Source organism: Nyctibius grandis, chromosome 11 (genome assembly GCF_013368605.1).
Source record: "Nyctibius grandis isolate bNycGra1 chromosome 11, bNycGra1.pri, whole genome shotgun sequence".
NCBI classification, from domain to species: domain Eukaryota; kingdom Metazoa; phylum Chordata; class Aves; order Nyctibiiformes; family Nyctibiidae; genus Nyctibius; species Nyctibius grandis.
In genome coordinates this window covers 26,884,021-26,896,139 of record NC_090668.1, presented here as the reverse complement: position 1 = coordinate 26,896,139, position 12,119 = coordinate 26,884,021, and the positions used below count along the sequence as shown (strand labels likewise).

Below are 12,119 nucleotides of genomic sequence, written 5' to 3'. Positions count from 1 at the left end.
GCCAGCGCGGGGAAAACAGTGAGCAGAAATAAGACAGCCTTGTAAATCACCAGCCCTTACAGAATCCGCCTCCCCACAACGTATGGCAGCGTCACCAGTATCTCCATGCCCTGACAAAACCTCCTCAGTGCCCGTCCCCAAGCGCGGCGCAGCCCCGCTCTGGCCGGCAGCGAGGAGCGGGCTCAGGCCCACGGGGAGCCGCGGCGGGGTGGGGAGGAAGGAGCAACCCCTGCGAAACAGGGACATCAAAAACCCCCCCGCTGCCCCTCAGCCCCGGGATGCACCCGTGCAACCCCTCCCCTGCCCTCGTTTAAAGGACTCAAGAGAATCACCCAGATATGCAGTTTATTTATGATTATTGTAGCACACAAGACATGCAAGTGCGGATACCGTTATAAAAGCATAAAGAAGAGGCAGCAGCAGCACTGGCGGCAGCTTGCACTGCCTGAGCACGGGGCAGGAGAGCGTCTCAGCAAGGCAGGCAGGAAAAAGTGTATAAAAACGACAACAGCACCTGACAGGAGGTGGGACTGGGAACAGCTCCCCAGACCCTACAGAGCAACCACGCGCCGCAGCACCCAGCCAGCGTCTGTGTGCTCTCCTGCCTGCTGCCTCTGTCCCTGCCCCTCTGTCCCTGCCCCTCTGTCCCTGCCACCAGCAAGTTCAAACACATTGAGACCGCAGAGCAAAGCTGCATCGCATCACGAAGCCCTCCCAGCACCAAGACAGGGGTCAGTTTAGAGCTGCATGTTTAGTTATCCCAAAAGTAAGTGGAAAGGGGTTATTTATTCACTTCCTTCCACGTTTACTTTCGCCTGCTTCCTTCCTTCCTGTAACACAAGCTGGATCCTTCCCCACTTGCCTTAAGGACGTTGCTCATCAGCCGCGTGTCTGAAGGTGGCCTTCGCCGAGGTGCTGTGCTGGGACACTCGCCCTGAGCTGGGACACTCGCCCTGAGCTGGGACGCTCACCCTGAGCTGGGACACTCGCCCAGTGCTGGGACGCTCGCCCCGTGCATCGCCACCAGAAGCGGTCCCACTCTGCTCTGAAACGCCTTCTGCAAGGGACTGATGTCAAACACACCCAGATGTGCCCCCAGGGTGATTTTTCCCTCTGGCCCTGAACTCCTGTCCCCCTGCCAGGCTCAGCCTTTCAGCGACCAGACCCGCGTCCCCTGGCACAGCACCCGGGACAGGCACTGCTGCCTTTGGCACCGCGGGGGTTTGCAGTCTCCAAGCTGAATTGCTTCTGCTGCTCTGCTGGCAGTGCTTTAAAAACCCACCCATGCCAGGACAGTGAAGTCTCAAGTAACAACTCATTTAAGGAGAGGTTTATCTGTAGCGCTGGTTGATGTGACAGCACGAACTACAGAGATGCTATTTTAGCACAATTTATTTGCCTAAATGGTGCTTTAAACCCAGGTGACCTTTTCCAGAAGCCCACAGGGTGAGGTTCACCAGGGTCTGAGGTGTAGGGAACACCTACAAGTCCCAGCCTGGAGGATCAGAGCCCTCAGCCCGCCCCGGGACACCTCCCACGCGCAGGCGGCAGCTCCACGCTGCAGCTTCCGTGAGCTCAGTGTCCCACTCAGAGGGAACTGCGGGTTTGACCGATGAAATAAATAAGGAACAAAGAGGTGGGCCGAGATCCCACCCATCAGCGGTCCTAATCCCCTGTGCTAGATGTGGGCACCCCTCTGGGGTGAGGTCCACGGCGGAGCTCAGCTCCCTCCACTGCTGGTGCTGAGGATGTGACCGATGCCCAGGGCCACGCTGGCCGGGACCTGAGGAGCCCCACGGAGGGGTCCCCACCACCCAGCAGCTGGGACAAGGCTGGATCTGGACCAACACCCGTGGGTTACGGCTCCTCATTGTCACTGCCACGGGCTGGACATGAAGTTCCAGCACGACGTCCCCGAGGCGGCAGCGGGGACGAGGGCATCTCCCGGGCGATGGCGGTGGCCCCTGCCATCAGCCCCGCTCCGCCGTTCCCATGGCAATCCCCGGCCCCACGACGTGGACTCTTTCTCTCTCTCCATAGAGACCCGCGGAACAAAGCAAAACCCAACAGTCAGGCCGTGTCGGCGGGGGTCAGCGTGCAGTCACCCCCTTCAGGCTGATTTACGGCTTCCCCAGCCCCACGCAGAAGCCGGCGCGGAGGCTGTGCGGGGCCGCTGTTCACCCCCATCGCCCTCATCCCATCTCACCATCACCTCCAATCCCATCCCTCTCCGCCGCTGCTGCGCTTTCTACCACCCTCCCAGTTTCTCTTCTCCAACAGCCCCTGGAGCTCCAGGTTCCCAGATCCCAAGACACTCTGTTCTCATTACACATTCCCTTTGGAAAGCCATTGTTGTTTGCAAGCCAGGAGTATTGCTCAGCATACTACACAGTGCATCGTTAATGAGAAGTAAATCGATTCAGGAAAAGTACCTGCTCAGCATGTTTCTTATCTATTTTTCAAACAGAACTACATTGGATTCTGCCTTTATTTTCAGTTCCAATACACTGTCTGTTCTATGAGTTCAGTATATAGATAACAAATAGTTACAATCGCTATGAACTACCTAATCTATATATTCCTAAAGTCTCTCTCTGGCTCCAGAGTGGCTTAGTCAATTTTTGTGATTTTTTTATTAAAGAAAAATTCCTTATTGGCAGCTAGATGGATATTTCCTTTGGGATCCCAGCTTATGTGCCAAGCTAAAATCCAATACGATCTGAAACAGCCGTGCTATAAACCCCTGAAAAATAGAAAACCCTCCTCGATGTGACAGATATGCCGCTATAATTAAAGTCTTTGGTAACAGACATTATGCAGCCAAATTATTCTATTTCCAGCTGTAGCATTGATCACGTTTTGACACCCAGCATTAACTAGCTGAGGTCTCTCTGGCCTCACAAAGCACAACGCCACAAAGACTTTGTTAATTATCATTTATAAAAATGCCTCGTCTACCTGGTGAGACACCGGTACCTGGTGAGTTCTGACCCACTGGATTTCACTCCTTCCCAAAGCAGCCTGAGGTTTCTCTCCGTCCCCAGGAGCCCAGCGCTTGTCTGCTTTACTGCCAGATACACTGGCAGTAGGGACTTCCTACCCTTTGCATTTTCACAACACCAAGGTCATCCTACAGCCCCGTCCCCTTGCTGCAGACGAGCAGTTTCCATTTACACCAACATTACCACAACTTCCCTGGTCGGGAGCAAAGACTGAACCATTTGGGAGAACAGACCCCCCGGTTTCCACACGGAGAGCTGGGGACACCCACCAATGGAAGCACAAAGTTGATCCTCGGAGCAGCCAGAAGATCCCGCGGGTTAAAACACGGCTCTGCCCTGCAAACTGGTGAGGTAAAAACGGCACCATCTTACTCCAGCTCCTGACGCGTGTCTGGAGAGACAGACAGCTGCTGCCTTTGGGGAGTAAAACGAGATGTCACTGCACTGTACCCTGCTGTCCCCTACCGACGACGAGCCCGAGGAAGCACGATGCCACCTTGCATTTTGTGTGTGTGCAGAACAAACTGCATTCCTCAAGAAATGTCAGCTCCAAGTCACTTGTGAATGAAGGCAGCGGCTACCAGTGAAGGTGATCTCCACCGACGGTAATTGCCGAAGGGTAATTAAGGACAAAGGACAGTCTGCATCTTTAAAATGACAGTGCAGGAGGACCAAAACCTCCCAGGACCAGGCGGTTTTTGCAGATAGTTCAGTCTTGGCCGTAATTACACACCAGACACGGCCACCGCTGCGTGTATGCAGGAAACTGCCCGGCCAGTCCCAAATCCCACAGGTCACCTCAGAAACAACCATATCCTGGTCCATCTCACCTGGTAAACTGGGAAATCAGATCATTGCAAAATCTGTGCAACGGGAGAGAAAGATTGTCACGTATCCACCCCCCGACCGCGTACCCGGGGGACGAGGCTGCAGCGACTTCAGACCTCGCTGCCCTGCTCCTTTCCAGCGCTGCTGAATGCAAAAGGCAGCGGTTACGCTTCTGGCTAGAAATGAAAACGCCGTAACGGATATTTAACAGCCACCTCCACCTGCGAGAACTCCTCGTGTCCATGTCCCACAGCGTACAAAATAAAAGACAGGCTTGTTGGAGCAGGAGGCGGGTGGAGGCAGCGGGTGGAGACATGCGGAATTTGAGTGTGAAGCTTAAAAATACGTTTTCATTTGAGATGGTCAGGGAGGCACGTGCCCGCCAGCCTGGGGATGGTTTACGGGCAGTGGTTTCACGCACACACAAACCCCTGATCGACAGTGTCCCGTGCGGAGGATGGAGGAGAAGGACCATCTCTGCCCCGGCCCCGCTGCGGGCACAGACACGCAGGACTCGGGAGAGCAGGGTGCTTCCGAGGGCGTCCCTTGCTGGCGACGGAGGAGCTGAGCTTTGGGATCTGTGCAGAGGAGCCAGCACGTCTCCTGCCCCGCTCCTGCCCCCCCCAACACAAACCACACAGGCAAATACACCTCTGGGGTGACGTATTTCACGAGATGTCATTTCAATTTTATTTCTTTTCTTTTTTTTTACAAGCAAAATATTTTAAACATAGATAAAACTGTCTCATACCCACATTTTTCCTTCCTGGAAGCGCCGGTATTTTACACGCCGCCGGCGCACGGCTCAGCGCACGGGCGGTGACACGCGAAGCCCGGGATCTTCCCTCTGCCATCGCAACCCGCTCGTCGCAGCGTAACAACACGAAGCTTTCGTGTCCGTTGAGTCCCAGCGAACATGTTCCCACGTCGGGCCAGCTCGCACATCCCCAGCCCGCAGCGCCCCGGCCGCTGCCCTTCGCGCTCCTCTTCCTCGCCACGCAGACGCCCTGGCAGCCGCAGGGGGTTGCTCGCTCCTCGCTCCGCGCCGCTCCGTCCCCCGACAGGCTGCTCTCGCCCCGTGCGTGTGCCCTGCGCCCTCGGGAAGGCACGGCCGTGAGCGCGGGAGGTTCGGCTGCGGCATCGCCCAGCCCGCAGCAACGCCGTCACGTCGGCCCGTGGACTTCGGAGCGGCTTTGGCAGACCACCACCTCCTAAAGGAAACCCCGTGTTCCGTGCTCAGAAGACACCCGTAGGTTTCTGTATAAATGCAGGTGACCACATAAACCCCAACCCTGACATCCTTACTTGCACGCACGGAGTCTTCTCACCTCTTCAGACCCTTCTGAAAACTCACCCCATTTCTTCCCCCCCTCCTCCTTCGTCCTGGTGCTCGGAGCAAAGCAACCTTCAGCCTGGCCTCCACCAGCAGTTTGCTCTGTAGCCCTGGGCAGGTCTGTAGCTCGTTATCCAGTTCTGTAAGGGACCTCATAAAGCCCGACTGCACCAGCTCACAGCGCCCCGTGCAACATTGGGGTTGGTTAAGATGTTGCCGTGCTTAGGTGAAAGCTCCAGAAAACGTTCCAAGTACTAATTCCTTTCTGTTGTGCCCGAGGACGGAGGGTTTGCCTTTCTCCTGGGCTCCGGCAGAGCTCTGCTGGCGCGGTGAGGGAGCACAAGCAAACACATCTGCTGGGATGATGGAGGTGCCACATCAACTTGAGCAGAGTCTAGAAAGTCACCAAGAGCCACATCAGCCGTAACTCCGCTGGGAATACAAGGGGGGAACCCACAAGAGGTGTCTGATGAAGAAACAAACTAGGATCTGTTTTCCTGAGTTCTGAAGCTTCCAAGAGGCTGGTAGGACCAGCAACCAAAAATAAATAAATACTACAATCCTGCCCCAAGAGGGGATTTAGCCCCATCCTTTGAAGTCACCCCCGCAGCCCTGGCAGGACAAGCTCAGGCCCACGTACCCGCACACACTAACTGTACCCACCAGAACCTGCTCCCCGCCTCCCTCTCGCCATGCAAGGGCCACGTCTGCTGGGGATTCACCAGCCTTGCCAGCAATCCCAGATCATCAGTATGAAATCGCTCTCATACTGCTGTGATAATCTGCTCTGGAAAAATTTCAAAGAAAAGAATTTGACCTGAAACCTCCTTATTTGCAGAAGCAACTCCCAAGCTTTCTGTAACCAAACAATAATTGGGTTTTTTTGACCACAAACAAGCGGCTGATGGCAGAAGCACCATTCACTTCTCCCTGCAACAGCACCAACGCCTGCCCCTTGTGCTAACGAGGTATTGTCTAATCTTGACAAAATTGATAGCAAATAAAATACAGCACTTCTTCTCGCACGGCAAATCTGTTCGTTCCAGTAATGTGCCATCGCTGCTAACAAGGGACTGAGGCGCCGCGCTTCCTCCGCCGCTTGGAAACCAGGAGTGCGGTGGTTTTGGGGGGTTTGCTCGCCAACGCCAGCCCCTACACGGAGACAGAGGCAGAGGGATTGCTCCCGTTTCGGTGGGAGCACACGCATGTCAGGTCGGGATTCCCATCAGTCCTGCACAAACTGTGCTCACCACGGGGTACGTGATGTTCCTACAAGCCCCCCAGAAGGCTGAAGTGTCGAGGGTATCACAGGGTTTGGTTTTTCCCACTGGCAAACCCCCACCTCATGTAGTGTGAGACAAAGATAAGCATACGCCATGCTCCAACACGTAGGACCAAGTGTCTGTCAGCTCTTGAGTAGCTACCCCCAAGCCAACAAGGCCTCTGCTTCCCATTGATGCCAAATTCAGCCACCGCTGCGCAGGCAGAGGCCATTCCCAGTGCCCCGACCCGTGCTCAGGAACCCCCTTCACACATGATGCTACACACCCCGGAGAGGACACCCGCCCTCCGCGAGCTGTGGAGGAGCTCCCACAGACTGATGGCATCTCCATCAGGACCTTGCCCACTACCACTGACGGCATCTCAGGGAGGGTCCTGCTCGCTGCACAGTCTTTGCCCATCTTCATACATGGCTTCCAGAAGAAGCCAACCTGCAAGGCTTCAGGCAAAAACCAGATCTGCCAGGTCAACAGAGAGGGATCACAGACACGTTCGGTGCCTCCAGTCTTGTACGGGGCAAACCGAAGCATCGTGCACGGCTCGGCTTTGCTGGAGTGTGCCCACAGACGTCATTCACGATCCCTTTGAGCTCCCGAGGAGTGAGTCAAAAATTAAAAATAAATGGGCTGCTCAAGGCACTTTTAATATTCCCCAGGCAGCTTAAAAAAGCCTCCTACTGTGCATTACCTAATTTTTACATGACAGAAGCAGAAAATTCCTTCTTTCATGATGCCGTTGCACACAGCTTTCTACAACGGTATTACCGTGCGTGTGCACGTATCTACACTTGTCTCCAACATCTTACATGGGTAAGTGATCAGCAAAGTAGTTCTTTCAGGGAAGCTGGCTCCTCCGAGGGGGACAGCCCGCAGTTTCACAGCAGGTAACGTTGTAAAACAGGTATGAAAAGTTAACAGAAAACAGACATTTCAGCCCGGGAAGAAATAGCAGCACTAGAAATATTTTCCATAACAACTTGTGTTTCTGCCTCCCATTAAGATGCGAGTAAATAGTCACTGTTTTTTCAGTGGACATTTAGTGGATGTTTTCCTGAGCTGACTTTTGTATCCTTTGTATTTAAAATCATATACTTGGAAATTAATTTAAAAGGGAAAAGGAGATGAAATGCAAGAAACTCCCAGCTTTGGCTGTTACTTTGTCGTCAAACATTGTCCATTTCGGGCAGTTTTCTTCCGAGCCCACGAACCGTCTGTATGTGAATGTGTGAGCAGGGAATGACGGGCCCTGACAGCGGGCAGCTCTGCTGGGATTTAGCCCAGCGAGAACGACAGGTTTCTGTCACAAATACATCTCCAACACTGCAAATAAAAACATTCCCTTGAATAGAGTCAACAGCAAACCGGCCAAAGAAACCTCGCAGTGTGGCTTCCACCACCACGGGGACCCGCAGGCTCGGAGGGGCGATCCGGCACCCGCTGCAGCCCAGAGACTTTGCTGATGGACTTCTCGAGGGCCAGGACTTCTCCTCGCTCCCACAACGCGCTGGCGATGCCGCAGTGGTTCAGGCTGCGGGACACAGGGGAAGGCTCCGGGAGCAGACGTGAACTTCGCGGCACGAAGGCTCGTGGCTGCGGGCGCTGTCGGCAGCGGGGAGCAGCCTCCGGCGCAGGACACGTCACCTGTGCTCAGGACTTCAGACAGAGCCCCCGCTGCGCGAGCAGCCGTCGGCTCACCTATTTCCCAGCAAAAGCAATTGGAAACCCTCAGAAGATAAAAAGATAATGAACAAATAACCTTCACAGTAGCCAGCGCTGCAAAAACCCAAGGTTCCCCTTTGTGTTGACTGCCTGTTATTAATGATCCTGTCAGGTCTCCTAATGAACTTTGTGCTTCATGTGGAAAACATGGAGTTTGTCCAGGAGCACAGTCAAGAGCTCGTTTTCATTTATTTCCAGTCTTAGGCAAGAAACTTCTTACACTCTGAAACTAAGAAACTGCATTTTTGTGTTTATTTTCTCACGTCTCCACATTCTTGTAGTACCAGTGAGGTCTGAAACAAAACGCCACTGTCTTTTCAGGAAAATGCTTGACGCATCGAGCAATGGCAAATCATTAATTATTTCAAGCCTTTTATACCACCACTGACACCACAGTGAAGAATTTAAACCATTTCCTCAGACAAGCGGCTCAGTCACAGCAAAACCGCAGCGCAAGAGCGTCGCTCCGTTCCCTCACGGCTGGCTTTCTCCCGCCCGCGGCCACAGGGCTCCTCGCTGGCACGCTGCCCGCGCTGGGTGGGAGCCACGGAGCACAAGGGGGTAAATAGGAATTAAATACACCGCTAGACCAGACCCGTGCCATGGAGACAAAATGCCTTCGGGAATGGCTGCCCCTCTCTGCCAGCCCAGCCGCTCCCCGGGGATGCGTCTCAGGGCAGTGACACCCACGGGAGCGGGTCCCCAGCACCCATGGCCAGCACCCAGCACAACGCCAAGGGATGCAGCATTAATGGGCATTGATGCCTTCTCACATCTCATGGTCCCTACGCTGCAAACCTCTGCCTTTAGGGCTTTGAAAGGTGCCTCCGTGGCCTGTAACATTACTAAAACAGCAGCTTTTCTGAGTCAAGAAAGCCCAACGTCATCATGTTCAGGATGGGAGCCCTCAAGTCCTGGCAAGTGGCCCGGACCCGCAGCCCTGCTCGCCAGCAGACACAGTCCATCCCCTGGGGCCAGCGGAGATGGATGCTGGGACAATGTCCATCCCAAACCAGCAAACTACTAGAATATACAAAAAAAAAACCCAAACAAAACTGCTTACGGAGGTGCCGACCCAGCAGCCCCAACCCACTGCACTGCCTGCAGAAGCTCTGTCCCCCCAACACCATCCCTGAGCCCACCAGGGCCGGGGGACCCAGGGACGAGCCCTCCAGGGTCCTCCGCCTGCTCGGATGGGCTGCTCGGGAGTGAAAATCAGGGCAAAAGAGAGGAAGGATTCATCCAAGCTCAGAAAATGAACCATTAGTTCAACGTGGGAATATTACCACAGTAAACTTCGGGCAATCAAACAGAAAAGGCTTTATTTAGAAAGAGAATGTCCAGGTGTTATCTAGCAGCACCAAACCCGTACTCACACACCTTTATGGGCACAGCCAGAGGTTAATTTTGTTGACAGGTTTAACCAGTGCCATTATCTGAAACATAAATATGACCTCTTAAAATCAGCTCTGCCTCAGAGCTTCCTTCTCTTCCCCAGCAATGGAGACGCCAGATGACACGTCAGATGGGCCACAAGTGAGGGAGGGCTAAAGGCCCATCCACAGCCCCACACGCTGCCGGGCGAGCGGCACGAACACACGGCTACAGCAGCAAAACCACCCGGCACCAACTTCCAGCGAGCAGCTTCGCTCCCCAGACGTGCGCCGTGATGAACAGCACCACGACTGAGAAGGATGACTTAGGCTTTGGATGGTTTCTCCATATTTAAGTAAAAATAGAAATACATCAATTAGAAACAAGAGGCGCAGAAAGAGCCTGGGTGAGGAAACACGACGGAGCTCGGCAAGACGTGAAATATCTGCACTCGTGAGGGAATGACCTTCAAAACTCACTCACTGCTCGCAGCCCGTATGGGGACGGGCTTCCTCACTTGCGAGACATTATACATTCCACCTATTACGCTTTAATTGGGCACGGACTGTAAATCCTTGGCTTATAAGGCAGCATGAAAGCAACAGAAAACAAATATTCAAGTGGGGTAACCTTCATTGTGAGGGAAATAGGAGCGAATTCTTTCTACCTTAGGTCACGCATACTAAATACCAGGATTCACTATTTACTATGCTGAACATAAAATAAGCCACTGACATACATGATCAAGTAGTATTTTCTCTTAAAAAAAGAAACAAAAGACATGCAAAATGACGACACCTTGTTAAATTATCTTAAGGACAGAAAATCCAGATTTTTCTGAACTGCATTGCCCACACTTTCTCTCCCAAACCACAGCCTTCCATTTAATTGGTATTAAAAACAGCCTCTGAGAGATGAATTAGTTTTGCTTATGCAAAACCACCGAGGCTGCCGTGATGGTTGTTTACTGGGTCACACTTTACAACCCAGGTGGGGGAGGAAGGAGCGGCATTAGCATTCTTCAGCCGTTTTTTTGCATAAAACAGCCTATTTATCTATTTTAGACGATTTAAGCGAAAACGACGGTGCCTCCCGCAGCCCGCAGCCCCCCTCGGCACCCACTCCTCGGCACCCACTCCTCAGCATCATCATGTAACGCGTGGTGCCGCCTGCAAATGCAAAGCTGCTCCTGGGAGGGCAGCGAGAACCGGGGGGACCCCGCTGGAAGGTGGGAGCTGCTGCTACCGACGGGTTGAGTCACCTGCACTCAAAACTCTGCCCTGAATTTTCCATCGCCCACGGACTGGGCTGAGGCCAGCTCACACCAGCACGAAGAGCTGCGGGTGTTCCAGCGGGCAGGTTTGCGGCGAGCTGCCTCGCAGGGATGATGGTAATTGCAGGGATGAAGAGTCAAAGCCGCCGGAGCCAGGGAGGCTCCTCTGAGCCCCCAGTCACCAGGTCCCGGGACCTCACCAGTTGCAGGGGACGCAGCGAGCGTGGTTTGCTGGTTTTTACAAGCGCCGAGCGATGGCCCCGCGCAGCCCCCGACAGCAACCGGGCGGGGGGCGACGGCCACGGGTCTGGGTCTGGGTCCAGGTCCCGGTCCCGGTGCTGGTCCTGCCCCGCCCGGCACACGGGCCGCGGCAGATGCGCACCCCCCGTCCCCGCCGCTCCGGACCGCTGCCGAACGCGACTGCTCATTAGGGCAGAGCTGCGCGCTAATGAGGGAGGCTGCCCGGGGCACCCCGGGATGCGGCGGGGACCGGGGAGAGCCCATCCCCGCCCCGGAGCATCCCCGGTACTTTACTTCGCCCCGGAGTCCTCCCCGCGATGCGCCGAGCCGCCGCAGCCGGCAGAGGAGGGCGAGCACCGCGGGGCACGGCCGGGGCTACCCCCGGTGCCGGGGCGGCCGTGCCGGGCTGCCCCTGCCCCGCTCCGGGGGCTGCGGGCATCCCCGCGCCGGGGGCGGGCAGCGGCTCTCCGCGCCAGCCCCGCACGGCTCCGCGGCGGGGGTCTCGCAGGCGGGGGGCTCTGCCCCGGGGCCCCGCTCCGCCGGCAGCCGCGGTCCCGTCTCCCGCAGCGACGCCCCGGTCACCTCCCGAGAGCCGGGGGGCGGCGGGCGCGGGGGGGCCGCCTTTGTTCGCGGCGGCGGGGCAGGAGCGGGCCGCCCCCGCCGCTCCGCTCCTTTTGTCTGGCGGCTCCGGGGCCGCCCGCGCCCGCGGGACGCTGACCTGGATGGTGCAGGTGTACTCGCTGTCGTCCAGCAGCCGCACGGTGCAGTTGTACTCGCGGTCCAGGTTCCTGCTGCTGCCACTCATCCACCTGCTCAGCATCTTCCCGAGCCGGGCGGCGGGGCGCGGAGCGGGCGCGGAGCGGCGGGCGCTGCCGGCGGAGCCTCCGCTCACATCCCCGCTGCCGGCGCGGTGCGGTGCGGTGCGGCGAGCCCCCCGCCCGGCTCGGCCCGGCCCTGGCCCCGCTGCGGGCGGAGCAGCGCGGAGCGGAGCGCAGTGCCCGTGCCCGGGCCGCGGCGCAGGGCGGGCGGCGGCGGGGGGGGGTGGAGGCAGGCCCGGGGGGGAGCCCGGC

General features: G+C 56.2%; 1 protein-coding gene across 3 annotated transcripts in view; it reads right to left on the bottom strand.

Annotated features, from left to right (window-relative positions):
• FRMD5 (FERM domain containing 5) overlaps positions 1-11,869 on the bottom strand; it is a 76,723-nt gene extending 64,854 nt beyond the window's left edge. For all 3 annotated transcript variants that reach the window (XM_068410280.1, XM_068410282.1, XM_068410281.1), the window contains exon 1: positions 11,768-11,869. In XM_068410280.1, coding sequence (XP_068266381.1) covers positions 11,768-11,869 — 102 coding nt within the window. The remainder of the gene's footprint in view (positions 1-11,767) is intronic.
• Positions 11,870-12,119: the final 250 nt, after the last annotated feature.